This window comes from Squalius cephalus (assembly GCF_949319135.1).
Source record: "Squalius cephalus genome assembly, chromosome: 14".
Taxonomy (NCBI): domain Eukaryota; kingdom Metazoa; phylum Chordata; class Actinopteri; order Cypriniformes; family Leuciscidae; genus Squalius; species Squalius cephalus.
In genome coordinates this window covers 6,840,194-6,857,874 of record NC_137135.1, presented here as the reverse complement: position 1 = coordinate 6,857,874, position 17,681 = coordinate 6,840,194, and the positions used below count along the sequence as shown (strand labels likewise).

The 17,681-nt window shown below is 45.5% G+C and overlaps 1 protein-coding gene and 1 long non-coding RNA gene across 2 annotated transcripts in view; both read right to left on the bottom strand.

The window, feature by feature from the left end:
* Positions 1-13,573, bottom strand: part of LOC307171400 (cyclic nucleotide-gated channel alpha-2-like) — a gene marked incomplete at its 5' end in the record, with an annotated part of 57,764 nt that extends 44,191 nt beyond the window's left edge. The window contains 4 exon segments of the mRNA XM_079893008.1: positions 10,011-10,114; positions 10,116-10,170; positions 12,837-12,856; positions 13,547-13,573. Coding sequence (XP_079749134.1) covers positions 10,011-10,114; positions 10,116-10,170; positions 12,837-12,856; positions 13,547-13,573 — 206 coding nt within the window.
* On the bottom strand, positions 302-1,234 carry LOC307170990. Its single transcript, XR_013823469.1, has 3 exons — positions 1,063-1,234; positions 922-987; positions 302-818 (listed from the first exon to the last, which is right to left on the bottom strand). It is a non-coding gene; the product is annotated as an uncharacterized lncRNA (long non-coding RNA).
* Positions 13,574-17,681: the final 4,108 nt, after the last annotated feature.

Sequence of the window (17,681 nt, the reverse complement as noted above, 5' to 3'; positions counted from 1 at the left end):
ATAAGAAAAAAATACACAAGTTACAAATACAACATTCACACAAAAGAAAAGAATAAGTCATAAAGTGGCCACTTGTAAAATTGGATCTTGGACAGGCAATATCAATATCCCTTGGGATAAGTCACATTTGGGATAGAGAAAGAAAAATGAAAACAAAATATCCAAATTAAATTCAAACCACCTCAATTCACACCTTCATGCAAATGTATAACCAAATATCACAATCCACCAATAAACAACAAAGTATAAATGAATTAAATAAATCCTCCCAATCCCAGCAGCTAATAGCCCATGGTAGTTGTAAAGGAATTGACAGTAGATAAGAACGGTGGCAATTACCACCCACAGTACTCAAGAACACAATTAGCCACAAAAAAAAGAAACAAAAAGAGAAATATCAAATTAAAGAAAATACAATTAAATCAATATAACAAATAAATAATTCAATACCCAATCATCTCAGCACACGCACACACTTCCATACACACAAACGCCACCACAAACACGCGTTCACACCGAGCTCACTCAAACACGCGCTCGCCTCAACACACACTCAAATAAAGACTCGTTCACATCAAACGTGTTCACACAAACATGCGTTCACACGAACACACGCTCGCATCAACACACACGCACACACCTAAAACCCCGCTCACACAACTGTGCGCTCGCACAAACACACGCTCGCATCAACACACACGTGCGCTTCTAAATCACAGTAGTCCGTGGTGGGACTTGAGCGCGCACCCTCTTCAGTCTTCACAGCACAGCACCACTGCGAGCCGCCACACAGCAGCAAAACAACAGCGGGCAGATTTCTATAAAAATAGTTACTCAATTTGGTCATTAACCACGCATACACTATATCTAAAATTACATCTCTGATTAACAAACAACTTACAAAATACCATATCAACTTACCTGCAGCACAATTGACTGGCCCTCGGTGAGAACGGTGAACAAACCACCAATACTGCCTCGATCACACTATATAAACGAGTCATCATTAAAAACGGCGCTATTAAAGAATAATTGCAGCAACATATCAATGCAGTAACATACCTTGATATATGTTAATGCAATTGAACATCCACAGGCCCACGGCAAAAGTTAAAAAAGGGATTTCCAACTTATGCAGGTCTACAACACTTAATACGCGCTCAATGCTTGATGCATAATAGATTGCTCTTGCGACACAAAAGAATGCAGCCTGCGTACCATGCCGGAAGGAAAACGGAAGTAAGAGGAAATCTCCGCGTTTTTAAAGGGCCGTGAGCGTACCATGCCAAAGAGAAAACGGAAGTGAAAGGGGATCTCCGCATTTTTAAAGGGGCCGTGAGCTTAACTTCCGCCCAGCTCCATCCACCTACACAGAACGGAAGACCCTAGAAGGGTCACCCCATTACATCTGACGTAGCATCGTCGGTATGTATACTTTGTTTTGTGAGATTATTCTGGAAGTATTATTCGTTTTTTTTGACAATAATTGTAAGTTTGTAGAGTGTAATCTGCCGATGGTTTGAACTCACGTCGGCTATGCATATGCTAGCTCTCACGTGTTAATTTGTTACGAACTGCACGGTAAAGATGCTATAATGACCAGAATGTAGTTCACATGTATTTCTTTATTAGTGTTAAAATGAGTACAAACAAACTGCAACAGTAATTGTGCAAATTAGCCTTTATTCATGTGTAATTTGTCATTGCTCTTGTGTGTGTTGCAGTTTCACTATTTTCCTTAACTCCAATAAACCTGTGGAACTAAGAATTAATCTTCAGAGTCTTGGTGTGGGGAAAAAGTTTAGCTGGCCGTCAGGATATTAAGTTAGCATATCGAGGACGGCACAGTGAAACGACGGCTATCAAGCAAGTGAGATAAAGCAGAGCAAGTTGGAAGCTAGCCGACATGTCGTCACACGCATCCAGTGGACGATCAACGGACCATACTCTACAGTCAAGTGCTACTGGAGCAGCACGCGCCACCGAGCTACAGGCTACAGAGGAGAGTTTGCATGAAAATACAGCAGCACAGGAGAACCCATACAGTGCATCTTTAAGGACACGCTCGCAAGTATGTTGTTCAGTGAGATCCAGTTCATCGTCAGCGGGGTCTGCAGCAGTCAGAGCAAGAGCGAGAGCCGAAGCAGCAAAGGCACGCCTATGCTATGCTGAAGAGGAAGCTAATCTGAGGCTACAACAAGCTAAGTTGGAAGTGTCTATAGAAATGCTAAAACATAAAAAAGAGGCTGCAGCAGCCATTGCAGAAGCAGAGGCACTTGAAGCTGCTGCTGATGTAAAGAGCGAGAAACATAGTTGTGACCTGAACAAAGACTCTGTTCCTTTAGAAGCCTCACAACGCACAAGGCAGTATGTGCTTGATCAACTAAAAGAAAGGGATTCAGAACTTAAGTCATGTGATAACGGTGACACACAAGCAAAGACAGCGCCGGTCCTTAACCACAATGTGTCACCTCCACCACTAAAGCCTGAAGCCTGTCCCTTCTATCCACATCAGAACAGTACTGCTCCACATCGTCTCATCTCACAGCAGCCTTACATCAGCACATTCGAGGACAGCCACAAGCCATTCAACAGGATGCCTGGAGACGTTCGTCTACCTCACATCAAGTCCAGCGGTGAGCATGCTTCTCTAGTACACCACTTCAGAACACAAAATCACCACACCCAGCCTCCTCCCGCACACCATGCCATACCGCCAGACTACAATGATGAGAGCTCATACATATATGAGGGCGGCTCACACATAAATGACTTTGTCAGGTATCTAGCCCGCCGTGAGCTTGTGGCTACAGGCTTGCTTCAATTCAATGACAAACCCCAAAACTACAGAGCATGGAAGCATTCTTTTTTGACTGCCATCAAAGGCCTTATCCTGGAACCGAGTGAGGAGATGGATCTTCTGCTAAAGTGGCTCGGGAAGGAGTCAGCAGAGCATATTGAGCAGATAAGAGCAATACACATCAATCGTCCAGAAGCAGGACTGGCCATGGCATGGGAAAGGCTCGAGCAAACATATGGCTCAGCTGAAGCAATAGAAAATGCTCTGTTCAAACGCATTGACAGCTTTCCAAAAATAGTAAACCGAGATGGATCTAACCTGACAAAGCTGGGTGATCTGCTAATGGAACTGCAGGCCGCTAAGGCTGAAGGAGACTTACCAGGCCTGGCTTTCCTGGACACGTCGAGAGGCGTCAACCCAATTGTACAGAAACTGCCGCCTCGTCTCCAGGACAAGTGGGTGATAGCTGGTGCAGCCTACAAGCATCAAAACCATGTGAGCTATCCTCCCTTTGGCTTCTTTGTTTATTTTGTCAGCGAGCAGGCTCGCATCGCAAATGACCCAAGCTTCAGCCTCACCGGCAACACAGACATGGCCCCCAGGACAGAGAAGACAGCGTGGAAGCCCAACAGACAGCGGGAAGTCTCCGTCCACAAGACAGAGGTGTCACCCAGAGCCACATCTGACACGGGTGAGCCTCCAACAAAATCCGACGAAGGCGACAAACTGTGTCTGTTGCATAAAAAGCCACACCCTCTCCGTAAGTGCCGGGCATTCAGAGAGAAGCCTATTGACGAGCGCAAAACACTCCTCAAAGAAAATAATGTGTGCTTTAAATGTCTTTCTTCCTCGTCTCACATAGCAAAGAACTGCAAAGTCAATGTCCAGTGTTTTGAATGTAAGAGCGACAGGCACAACACATCGCTTCACCCTGGAGCTGCACCCTGGCAGCAGAGGGCTGGCCCTACTGCTGAGCACGGCGGGGAGGAGGATGAAGCTTCACCGCAGTCTCAGGTCACCAACAAATGCACGAAAGTCTGCGGAGAACTCACAGACCGCTCCTGCTCGAAAATATGCCTCGTCAAAGTGTTCCCAGTCGGCCACAGAGAAAAAGCCGTGAAACTGTATGCGATCATGGACGAGCAGAGCAACAGGTCACTGGTGCGCTCACAGTTCTTCGACATGTTCAACGACCAAAGTCCAAGCGCTCCTTACACACTGAGAACATGTGCCGGAGTGAAGCCATCGGCAGGCAGAAGGGCCAGTGGCTATGAAATGGAGTCTCTGGATGGAGCTGTTCGCATCCCGTTGCCAAGCCTCATAGAATGTAACGACATACCGAACAACAGAGAGGAGATTCCAACCCCCGAAGTAGCTCTTCATCATGCTCATCTAAGGTCAGTGGCACACCTCATCCCAGACATTGACCCGCAAGCCCCCATTATGCTTCTCTTAGGACGAGACATTATCAGAGTGCATAAAGTCCGCAAACAGGTGAATGGCCCTCACAACCTGCCTTACGCACAGATGTTAGACTTGGGGTGGGTGATTGTTGGAAATGTGTGCCTAGGTAATGTTCACAGGCCACTGACAATTAGCACGTTCCACACGAACACCACAGAGCTGCAACGGCCCACTCTCTTTGACGCGTGCCCCAACGTGTTCCATGTGAAGGAGAGGTTCAACGACACCCAGGCCACCAGTGAGCCTCCAGCGTATCCTGAGGACCAGCCTATATGTGAAACCGACCACCTTGGATGCACAGTGTTCAGGCGGACCAGGGATGACAACCAGGTGGCTCCCTCCATTCAAGATACAATGTTCATGGAGATAATGGATGATGGACTATGAAAAGACCCAAACAACAGTTGGGTGGCGCCATTACCCTTCAAGAGCCCACGCCCACGGCTCCCAGACAACAGGCCACAGGCGCTGAGGCGTCTCATGTCTCTCAAGCGTAACTTTGAGAAAAAGCCTGAGATGAGAGACCACTTTCTCGCCTTCATGGGCAACATGTTTCGGAACGGTCATGCAGAGTTAGCCCCCCCTCTCAGTCCGGATGAAGAAAGGTGGTACTTACCAACGTTCGGGGTGTATCATCCGAAAAAACCTAAGAAAATCCGTGTGGTATTCGATTCCAGTGCCCAATACAACGGCGTGTCACTCAACAACGTGCTGTTAACGGGTCCTGACCTGAATAACACACTACTGGGAGTGCTGATTCGGTTCAGAAGAGAGGCCATCGCCGTCACAGCCGACATAGAACAGATGTTCTATTGCTTCCGGGTAAGAGAGAAAGACCGTGACTTCTTACGCTTTCTCTGGTTCCAGGACAATGACCTCTCCAAAGCCATTGTGGATTACCGGATGAACGTCCACGTCTTTGGCAACAGCCCTTCACCTGCAGTGGCTATTCACGGTCTACACAAGTCTGTTCAAGGCAACGAGTTCCACGTCGACCCAGATGTGCAGCACTTTGTGTTGCATGACTTCTATGTCGATGATGGGTTGAAGTCCCTGCCCACAGTTCAAGCTGCTATCAGCCTGTTAAAAAGGACACAGGATGTGCTCTCCAAGTCGAATCTGAGACTTCACAAGATTGCAGCGAACAACAAAGAAGTCATGGACGCCTTTCCATCCAGTGACCACGCGAGTGATCTCAAAGACCTTGACCTCGACACAGACGCCCTGCCGTTGCAGCGCAGCCTCGGACTTGACTGGAATCTCAAGACAGACTGTTTCCTTTTTAACGTCTCCAGTGAGACCAAGCCCTACACCCGGCGGGGTGTCTTATCCACAATCAATAGCCTATATGACCCACTTGGATTCGTTGCGCCCGTCACAATCCAAGGCAAGGCTATCCTGCGAGAGCTCACGGTGGAGAACGGTGACTGGGACGCGCCCTTACCTCCAGCCATGGAAGATGCCTGGACGTCATGGAGAGCCTCTCTGTCCGAGCTCGCTGAGCTTTCCATCCCAAGGCGCAACACAGAAACCTCACCGTCAGCAGCGGTAAGAAGAGAACTGTGTGTGTTCTGTGATGCGTCAGTCAAAGCTATCGGTGCTGTGTGCTACCTGAAAGTGACAGACAGTAATGGCAACAACCAGATTGGATTTGTAATGGGCAAAGCCAAGCTGGCCCCCTGCCCTGAACACACAGTGCCAAGACTTGAACTCTGCGCAGCAGTGCTTGCTGTTGAGTTAGCAGACCTGGTCTCAGCAGAACTAGACCTACAGCTTGATGCCGTAACCTACTACTCAGACAGTAAAGTAGTCTGGGGCTATATTTGCAATGAGACCAGGCGCTTTTATGTCTATGTCAGCAACCGGGTGTTACGCATCCGAAGATCCTGCCGACCAGACCAGTGGCGCTACGTGCCAACAGACCTGAACCCTGCAGATTACGCAACGCGTTCCGTCCCTGCTGGCCAACTGAAACACACCAACTGGCTGAGTGGGCCCAAATTTCTCTCCAAGCCGGAGCCCAGCATTTCTGCATGCACTTATGACCTTGTTGACCCAAGCACAGACCCAGACATCCGCCCTCTGGTGTCCGCCTTAAGCACTACAGCCTCAAACAAGCAACTGGATTCACAACGCTTTGCTAAGTTCTCTACCTGGAAGTCATTAACTCATGCAGTCGCTCGCCTCGTTCACATAGCCTGTCATTTCAAGACAGCTCACAGAGAGAACAGAGGATGCAAGGGCTGGCATTACTGCAAAGCTGAATTCACAGTTGAGGAATCAGAGAAAGCGTCAACTGTAATCATCCAAGCAGTTCAACAGGAAGTCTACAGCCAAGAGATAAAGTGCATTCTAAAACAGGAAAGGATGCCAAAAACAAGCCCTCTCAGAAATCTGGACTCGTTCATTGACGCACACGGCCTTCTCAGAGTTGGAGGCCGTCTTCATCATTCAAGTCTCAATCAGAGTGAAAAGACTCCCCTGATTATTCCTGGCCAGCATCACATCGCCACTTTGCTCATCAGACACCACCACGAGCAAATTCATCATCAAGGCCGTCACTTTACTGAGGGGGCGGTCCGTTCAGCTGGCTTTTGGATAGTCGGAGGGAAGAAAAGAGTAAGCAGCATCATCCACCAATGCATAACATGCAGAAGGCTCAGAGCTCCACTCAGCATCCAGAAAATGGCTAACCTGCCAGCCGATCGGCTCTCAACAGATCCTCCGTTCTCCAGCGTGGGTCTTGATGTGTTCGGCCCATGGAACGTCTCCTCACGCAAGACCAGAGGCGGCTTCGCTCAAAGTAAAAGGTGGGCAGTGATCTTTACGTGCATGAGCATAAGAGCTGTGCACATTGAAGTCATAGAATCCCTCGACACTTCTAGCTTCATCAATGCGCTACGGCGCTTCCTTTCAATACGTGGGCCGGTCAAATACATTCGTTCCGACCGTGGCACAAACTTCATTGGTGCCTGTAAGGAACTGAAGATAGCTTCAAACATTGACAGCACTGCTGTAAAGACTTACCTCTCAGACAAGGGTTGCATCTGGTCCTTTAATCCCCCACATGCATCCCATTGGGGTGGATCATGGGAGAGAATGATAGGGCTGGCTAGGAGGATTCTGGACGCAATGCTCCTCCAGCTGAAAGACAAGCTCACCCACGAAGTGCTGGTGACTTTCATGGCAGAAGTTGCAGCGACCATCAACGCCAGGCCAGTTGTTCCAGTGACTATGGACCCTGATGACTCGTTCATACTTACACCAGCTGCTCTTCTCACACAAAAGACGAATGTTGTGCCTGCTCCTGCTGGTGAGTTTGGAGTTGCAGACCTCTACAAGTCCCAGTGGCGGCAGGTTCAGCACCTGTCCAACACCTTCTGGGACCGCTGGAGGAAACAATTCCTCCCAACACTGCAGGCCCGCAAAAAATGGCAGTCCACTCAGCCAAACATTCAGTCTGGAAGCGTTGTTCTCCTTAAGAACAGTCAAGCACCTAGGAATGAATGGCCTCTTGGACTGATTACACAGGCCTTCCCTAGCAAAGATGGGAAAGTGCGCCAGGTTGAGGTGAAGATCATCAAACCAGGCGGGACTAGCCTCTTTCTCAGGCCAGTCAATGAAATAGTTCTCCTTCTACCTCCAGAGGCACAGTAAATGGACTGTTAAAAAAAAAAAAAAAATGGACTGTGCATGGACTGTGGGGTGACGTGTGTCCATGTCAGGCGGGGAGTGTTTTGTTATGAGTAAGAAAACTTAAATAAGCATTAAGTTTAAAGTTACATTAACATGCTTTAATTTTAGTCAGCATTCCAGAGTTCTAATGTGTTCCAGGAATATGCATTTCATATGTGTTTGTATTTAGGTCATGGTCACTTTAAGATCGCGCTGTGGTAAATGTCCTATTATGCGATCCGTAGTTGGGAAGTAAATACTCACGCACTTCATGCGCGTTTCAGCATAGATATCATATAAAGGCTAGATGTCTCGTCCGCGCTGCTGGCCAATGGAGCTCGACATCCGCACACGGCGGCCATCTTACGACAGGGTGCTCGCTCACTCATAACATGGTGCATGTACTTTTAAATTACCATAACTTGCTCAATTTTCTACCGATTTTCAAACGGTTTGGTTTGTTATAAACGTCAGAGATGTAGCTATTATACTGCATACATATGAATAATTATGTTCAAAATGTTTAAGCATTCAAAATTATAGCCACGTTAATAACGTTTGTAAGAAACCAAACCGTTTGTAAATCTGTCCAGATTTCAGCGAGATAAGAGGATTTGTGTGCGTGCTGCTCACTCACCTTAATTCACAGAGCCCTGTCCTAAGATGGCCGCCGGTGATGCCGGAAGTGACTCCGCCTTAAGACATCTAGCCTTTATATGATATCTATGCGTTTCAGCGGTTTGCTCGAGTTTATTTTCATGGTGCTTCAATCGCATCTGTCTACTTCTCATGTCTGACGTAGCATCGTCGGTATGTATACTTTTTTTTGTGAGATTATTCTGGAAGTATTATTCGTTATTTTTGACAATAATTGTAAGTTTGTAGAGTGTAATCTGCCGATGGTTTGAACTCACGTCGGCTATGCATATGCTAGCTCTCACGTGTTAATTTGTTACGAACTGCACGGTAAAGATGCTATAATGACCAGAATGTAGTTCACATGTATTTCTTTATTAGTGTTAAAATGAGTACAAACAAAATGCAACAGTAATTGTGCAAATTAGCCTTTATTCATGTGTAATTTGTCATTGCTCTTGTGTGTGTTGCAGTTTCACTATTTTCCTTAACTCCAATAAATCTGTGGAACTAAGAATTAATCTTCAGAGTCTTGGTGTGGGGAAAAAGTTTAGCTGGCCGTCAGGATATTAAGTTAACATATCGAGGACGGCACACACTCATATGCAATTATGGCTATGGCACAAGTTGTTGCTACATGAAAAGACTAACCTCCTGTTCCTTGATAGGCTAAAAAAAAAAAACTTTAATCTTCTTCCTCTTTGATATGACTGGAACCTGCAAGCACATGTAAAATTGTTTTTAATGTAAGGCATTTGGCTACACGGAAATGTAGTTTCTTACTGTAAAAACAAAAAATATTAACACCATGTTGTGCATAAAAAAATACACGTTTGTACACGCAGTACTATGGCATCACGTACTTAATTGGTCGACAGTTTCATGGGATCTGTAGTTCTATACGACAGATTAAGCTCATCTACATTTAAAGTAATGCATATCTCGCATTTGTTTGCAAATATGGATGCGCTCATAACTGGCGATATGATGATAGTGTGTATTTGCAAATATATATCGTTCAGACAGTTCAGGTTAACGTTATCCACCTAAAGTTAACTACAAAAAAATACTACAGGATACGTAACGTTAAGTTAATCGAAGGGCATTGCTTTCATCGAGAGTGCTCACATGATGTTAACGTCACATTTACCATTAGGCTACAGAAAACGTAAAAAATTACCTGGCTAACGCTACCTACTTTGCCGGGGTTCTGAGGATGTATGCGGATGTAACTTTATGAACTTCAGCTAAATCACCCAGGCCTGTCCCGTTTATATACTGTCTATGGGCCTGTCCTACCGACGTCATGAGCACTCACGTGATTCTTATACGTGGTACATATTTGTGGCGCTGCAAAAAAGTGTGCAGAGGTATGTATTTCCCATGAGACCAGGTTGGTATGAATGGTGATAATGGTGTGACAGGACAAACTCACTTGGTTTTGGCGCTGTTGTTCCCATCATGAGCATCAGATCTACTGATGCTTATCCGACTGGGAGCAACTTGAAGTTCAGGTCCTCGGAAGCGCTCTAAAAAAATAATCTGGCCTTTCCTCTTCTTCCTGAAGGCTCTTATGGGCCCAGTCTCTAAAGCCGCTTTTCCACCGAAATTACCCGGAACAATTTGTCCCAGGAACTTTTTTCCCAGGAACCTTTTTTGCCCCAGACCGGTTGCTTTCTGCGTTTACACCGCGGTCTAAAGTACCGGGAAGGTAAACTGCGCGCAACTGCTCCTCCCAGTCTGCGACGGACAGTAATCAGTTTTGAGCGCCACATTTATAAGTATGGAGGAGATTCAAACTGTGCTGCAGTTATTGGTTTACTAACGAGGTAGGCTAATTAACATAACAAAATAGACGAGCACTGATACTAAAGCGTGTTCAGAAAGCTCGTATGCGTATAAAATTAGACAAGGTACGTTGTGAGATGACTGGGACGAACGCGCAAAAATTTCCTTTTGCGCAAATACTCTTAAAAAAAGCCTGAACCCCGTCTATCAATCATAAATAGTGACAGTCTTGTAAATAGTTGTTTGTTACCAACCTCAATGCGCTATTTCAATCCTGTTATAGTAAATTTGTAACATGGTTTGCCTTGCAATAGATGACAATGTGTAAACATAATGACTTAATATTAAAAGCTGTGGCAGAAAAGAGACGAGCACTGATAAAGCGTGTTCAGAGCTCGTAATGCTAACGTTAGATATAAAATTGTATGTTATCAGCTATTGCGGACATTGGCCGTGAGATGGCTGTGACGAACGCGCAGAAAGTTTCCTCTTCCACAAATACCCAAATAATAAAGCCTGAAACTCGTCGCCAGTCCCCCAGTTTTTTTTATTAAATTCCATATTTGCAGACAGACAACTTTACTGCATGAAGCCACTTTTTAAAAGGGAGGTTAAAAATAAAGAAAATGCTGCGTGGAGTCATCCAACCAAAATGCGGCGTGAACACAACCAATCAGCTTGTGCAGCGCACAAGTCCCACCCCTGAAAGTTCCTGAACTTTGAAAAAGTACTACCTCGTGAGCAGGGACTATCGGAGGGGCAAATATTTACCCGGAACTTCATTTAGACCCTGGTTCCTGCGGTGTAAACACATCGAGTACCAGCCCAAAGTTCCTAGTTCCTGGGGAAAGTTCCTGCGGTGGAAACGCGGCTTAAGAGTGACTACCATACTCACCAACCTAGGAAACAATGAGAAATAATAAATCAATATGGAAATACCCATTGTGAGAAACTGACCAGAATTTAATTTCAAGAGTTTACCTTCCATCCAAGTCTAAATTGAAATAAACTAAATAGCCTTCTAGATGTTCCCTAACTTAATTTATGGAGAACTTTGAAAGGTACTGCACCTTCCCAAAGGATCTCAACAAGAGTGCCCTGTCCTTTGGTTCTGGGGAGTCCTGGGAGAAATTGCCTAATTAATTTGGTTCAAACATTCTACTTTACTGTATGCTGTAGTTTCTCCTTGCCGAAGGATGTGAAGCTTTTATCTTAGGAAAATTACAGTCTCATTCATAATTATGAATTATGATCCTGTGATGCTGAACAAATATTGATTTGAAAAATGGAAGCTGTAAATATAGTACCAGAAATCCTGAAATGAAACTATATAATTAAAAAGCAAAACTGTATAATATAGAGATAATTCTGGTTTTCTGAGCAGTCTCATTCTCACTTGATCACTATTAACTTAATCTATTTTTTGATTCAGCGAATATGATAGCTGTGTAGATTTAGCATTCATCCTTTTTTAGGTGGGTGACGTATGCATCTATGTTCTTTCTATAGTTCACAATATTTTCAAAACTTTGGTAAGTCATCAATATCATCAATATAAATTGAATTAAGTCATTTTAAAAGGATAGTTCAACACATTCGTCACTTGCCCATACATGTCTAGTCGTATTCATAAATAGAGAAAAGGTGTGGGAATGGCATTAGTTGTCACAGTGAACAAGAACGGTTGACAAAGAGCAGCTAAATCTCCAACCACTGGGGAATCACCCATTCCATATCTGTCAGTCTCTTTGATGTTGTGTTGGGACTATCACTAGGGGCCACACTTGGAAGCCCAGAGCATCTCTGACATTTCAGAAAAGGCCCATGAGAATTGGCGAGTGGAATTTCCAGGGCAGCTACTCCCCTAGACATATGGGTATAAAATTAGGCTGGCGTGCTCCACTCATTCAGCTTTGTTCTCCGGAGCCTGTAGAAACTTCTTTTGTATGAGTAGAAGCAAATCTACAATCCATTTATCTCCTTCTATTCTGTCGGATCTCGCAGCACATTTCAGCTGTCTCTCTTTAAATAATGCACAGCTAAAAGAGTTCCCCTCTAAAAGAGCAACACAGTGAATCTCGTCTTTTAAAATATGCCTTTCTGTCTGTGTCCTTTTGGATGTGGCCGATTTCTCTCTCCTTCAGATGGCCACAATCGCTGTCTTTAATGTCTGGGTCGTACTCACTCTGAGACAGCATTTGTGAATGGTTCATGTCCTCATTGTAAGAACATGGCCATGAGTACGGTATGTATTGTAGCGCTCCACTAAGGGGAAAGAGGAGAACAGACACAGAATGCAGTGCAGCGTCACCCCGGAAGGCGTCTTTATTTGTTCAAACAGTGAGAACTTAGGTGCAATCAAACTCAGTCTGTGTTTAGTGCAGGTGAAGTGTTCCGTAGTAAGAAGTGAAGTTCCTCCTTGTCCAGCGAAGAGAGGGGAGATTAGCCAATTACCTGGGTGATCCGCACTCACTTGGGGAAGTCAATCACTCTCTAGGTAAAGAAAAGACACAGAGGTTAAAAACGCACCCAGTGAGAGTCTATACGGCTCTCCTCTCATCTCAGCTGATTTGGAGTAAATTATTAATTCAGGGGGCTATCACCAGCAGTGATAGATACAATCATTCAGGCAAGAACCCCCTCTACTAGACGGCTATATGCTTTGAAGTGGCGTCTTTTCACTACATGGTGTTCTTTCTGAGATTAAGATCCACGGAGGCATTGGATCAGTGCTTTCCTTCCTTCTGTGAACTGTTGTGTTAACAGTCAATAACCATTAACATAAACTGTGCTTTGCATGAAGTTGAAGTGGATGTTTTGCAGTTTATATTAGTTTAAGGCCTTCAAACATATATATGAATGGATTAAGATAGGTCTCTGTGGCCTCTCTCTTTGCTTCTGCATTCTTGCTTAAACCCTAGGAATGAGTTTGGTTGTTAGAGTCCACCTGTGACCAATAGGAAGTCCTCTCCTTGGTGGTGGTGGGTGCAGAAGGTCCCCCTTCCTGTCCTGTAAGAGGTATCTGGTAGTTGTCTTAGCATCTTATCTGATGTTGCTGAACATTTCATTCACCACGGATCCAATCACATGTAGCAGTAGGCATTAGCTCCGCCTATTAACGCTCGGCTGGATGGTGATTTAACTCTAGTTATGAGGACTATAAATGCGGTTGGTGTACGTTACCTGTGAGGGCATTACACGTGACGTCATGTCGTTGTTGTTCCGGCGCGGTGTGCAAGAGCTGGAGAGGTAAGAGCTGCTGGTTAGCGACTCTGTTGCAAGTGATTCCTGTGGTACTGGTTGATGTGGACTTCTTTGTTGTAGTGGACAGGGGAACTAATCGGCATACATTCGGCGGCGCTCGTTGTGCGAACTTCTAGAGAAGCGGATGAGTTTCATGGTTCTTTATTGACGTGCTGTTCAGGTATGTTTTCAACCTTTTATATTTAATGCCTCAGTCCGACTCAAGTCTGCTTAGTGAGTTTTCTCTTTGTTTCAATCCAGGTGTGTTTCATATGCCTGTTTAAGGTTATGGTGGGTTGTTTCGTCATCATTGTCATTCACTGGACGCTTTAATCAGAAGTCCGGTTCAACATAAACTGCTGAGCGACCACAAATTTACTGCGTGCTGCTGTTTGGCTTGATTTCACGGATATATGAATGCTGAGCGACCACAAATTTACTGCGTGCTGCTGTTTGGCTTGATTTCACGGATATACGACTGCTGAGCGACCACAAACTTACTACGTGCTGCTCTGCTGTGTAGCCTTATTGACTAGCGTCACTGTGACATCTCCGATCTCAACGGCACTAACAACGTTAACTTTTCTCTTTCATTCCATGAGAACTGGTGTGGATGTTTTCATTGCCCGGGATTTGATATTGGGTACTCAGAATGTAAAGAGTGTATATAAAGTGGCTTTTTGATGCTCATTCTTAGTCATCACTGTTCATTGTTTTGATTTAAGTTTTCCTTTTTTTGGTTTATTTATTATTATGTGAATGTGTGTTTTGTTTAATTCTTTCTTTTTGGCTCAAGTGCGGTCTTTGTGGCCCGGTACGAGTTAAACAAACACCTGGTCTGTATTTTCCGGATGCTGTCTAGGATATCCGGTTATCCAATTGTTCTCATGAGAGTACCCTAATTTAAGTGGTGAACGTGTAAAATTCAACAATGTTGTGAGGTGACGATCATCTGGAATGTATCTGTCTATGATGAGAATGCTTGTTATCATACTGGTTTGAGACGAACATCGTGCATTTGGGTCAAATAATTGTTTTTGTGTATTTCTTGTTTTTTTCCTTTTTGTTTTCTTTATTTTGTGGTGTATGAGTCTGATGTGTGTTCTTTATTGTAGGCCTGGGCGGCTCATCTTGGTGGTGGTATTTTGGAGTGATTGCTGTGCCACCTGGAGGTGTTTGACTGAGTGCAGTGTGAGTGCACGTGTGGTTGTGGTTTTCTTTGTTTCTTTTCTTTTAGGAGAATAGGGAGGCCCCTTGGGTGGAGTAATTTGGCTGCCGTTCCCAATTTCTGTCGCCAGGAGTGTCCCATTTTGAATATCCTTTTTCTGATTACTGTCTTTTTTTTATCTTTTTTTTTTATTGTTTGTATCATTTTAATCAATAAAGTGATTTTATTGTTTGTATCCTTCACCCATGTCTCATGCCTGACTCCAACCAATACGAGCCTGTGAGCCTTGTGTGCTCCTAATTTGTTTAGGGCGATTCCCTGGTAATAAGCCCCCAGGGTGGCGTAGTTGGTTTATTCATTTGGTGTCCCTGTTTCTGAACCCGATCGCCACAATCTGGCGTTAGTCGGCAGGGTTTGGTTGTGTGGTCAAAGGTTGAGACAAGGGTGTAAGGTTTTTTTTTTGTTTGTTTTTTTCTCTTTTTTTTTTTAGAACAGTGGTGACTGGTTCGTGAGTATTTTCCTGGGCCCTCATGGTAAGTAAATCCTCTGTTAAATTATGGAGGACGAGTTACAAGTAATGAGGGATTTAATAGCCCAATTGAAGGGCGATAATGAGAGACTGTTGCGGGAGCGGCAACCAGTTGGGTCGCCTGATCCTGGAGCAGCCTCTTCTAGCATGGTACCACCAGTTATACCACAGTTAGTCGGTGCTGGTGCTGCGGTGACGGAGAGATTGGTGTTTATACCACGAGACAGACGCTGTCCTAAATTTAGTGGTACCGGTGTCGTCCGTATTAATGAGTGGGTAGAAGAAGCTCAAGCATGTATGCGCGTACGTAATCTTTCTCTTGCAGATCAAGCTTTCTTTCTGTTTGACCACCTTGAAGGTGAAGCTCGTGAAGAGATAAAGTATCGGCCAGAAATTGAGAAAAATGATCCTCTTAAAATAATTTCAGCGTTGCGTGAGGTGTACGGATGTTCTGAGTCGTACGTTGCTTTACAGGAAGCTTTTTTTTCTCGGAGGCAGCAGGCGGGTGAGACTTTGTTAGAATTTTCCCTAGCCCTGATGAGCCTACTAGAGAAAGTGAAAGATCGGTCGCCACACGCTATTACAAATGCTGATGTTGTTGTACGGGATCAATTTATTGAGTATGTGTCTGATAATGTTCTTCGCAGGGAGCTCAAGCAGCTTATTCGACGACAGCCCACCATGACATTGTTGGAGGTTCGGGGGGAGGCAATTTGATGGGAACGAGAGGGAATGCCAGGCGGTGCGCGGGGTCGAAGTCATTCAGTCCCATCATTGGGTGGAATTCAGTATGGGGTACAAGGGGGGGCTAGTTCAGGTTCGAGTTATGGGAACCAATCGGTTGAGCTGAGGGAATTACGGGAATTGTTGCAGCATCAACAACAGCAGATAAATCAGCTCACGCAAGCCCTCGCCCATAATCAGTCACCCCGTTTTCACCGTCAATACCCTCGTTCAGATCGGTTGATTTGCAGGCGTTGTCAGCAACCGGGCCATTTTGCTCGGGAGTGCAATGGGGAACGGCGTCCCCCTTGCCCTCCACAGAGGTCTTCTGCTGTCCCTTCGGCTTCCGAGTCGAGGCCGTCGCATGTACTACCACCGTCGGGAAACTAGTACCCACCGGGCTGCAGAGCCACAGCTCGGTTGGGGGTGCGTTTGGCTCTCAATTTCCAGGTAGTAACGAGTCTGTATCCCGTTTGGTTTCCGCATGTCCACATTCCGTTGTTAAGATTGGGGGAGTCCCGGTGCCCTGTTTAATTGATACGGGCTCCATGGTGTCGACAATTACCGAGCGTTGCTTTCAGCAACAGTTTGAACCACGGGGCCAGGATCACTTGCAATCGTGTCGTTGGCTGCAGCTCCGAGCGGCTAATGGGCTTGACATTCCATATATTGGTTATATGGAATTAGACATTGAGTTTTGCGGTAAGGTACTCTCTAATTGTGGGGTGCTGGTGGTCCGGAATCCTCCTAGTGGCTGGAGTGCTGATGTTCCTGGTATTTTGGGGATGAATGTACTCAGTCGCTGTTATAGGGAGCTTTTCGGACAACATGGATCCGCCTTGTTTGAATTACCGTTTGTGACACGTGACCCTAGTATTGTACAGGCATTTCAGGACTGCCAAAGGGCAACTTGAGTTTCTAACCGGGGGGGTGACGTAAGGGTACGGGGGCGCAAGGTGTGTCGTGTTCCAGGGGGCACCATGAAGCTAGTTGCAGCAACATGTTCGGCGTTGTATATGGGTAGCACTGTGTTGTTCGAGCCCCCAGAGACTGGTCTTCCTGCGGGCCTATTAGCCTCTCCCGCACTCGTACCGGTGGTCAGAGGTACGGTTTATGTGCCTTTGGTCAATGTAGGCACTGCGGATGTGGTGCTCTACCCCACCACAGTTATAGGTGAGTTGAGAGAAGTATATTTGACAGACTTGCCTGTTGGAGTGGCTGAGGTTCCATCTGTGGTCGCACAGGTTGCTGCTGGTAGTGTTTCAGGTACTCCCGTACTCGACCAAATTGAATCTGTTGATTTGGGGGGGTTACTGGTTGAGGAACAGTCACAAGTTAAGGCCCTACTTCTAGAATATCAGAGTGTGTTTTCAATGCATGAGGGAGATCTGGGTTGTACTAGATTGTTGTCCCATGAGATCCCACTAACTGATGACGTTCCCGTCCGACAGCGCTATAGGCGAATTCCACCTTCGGAGTATGAGTTGGTAAAAACCCATATTAACCAGTTGCTGGACTCCCAAATTATCCGAGAGAGTTGTAGTCCTTACGCGTCACCTATCATGTTAGTTAAGAAGAAGGATGGCAGCCTCCGCATGTGCGTCGATTACCGACAGCTTAACTCTAAGACACGTAAGGACGCTTTTCCACTACCA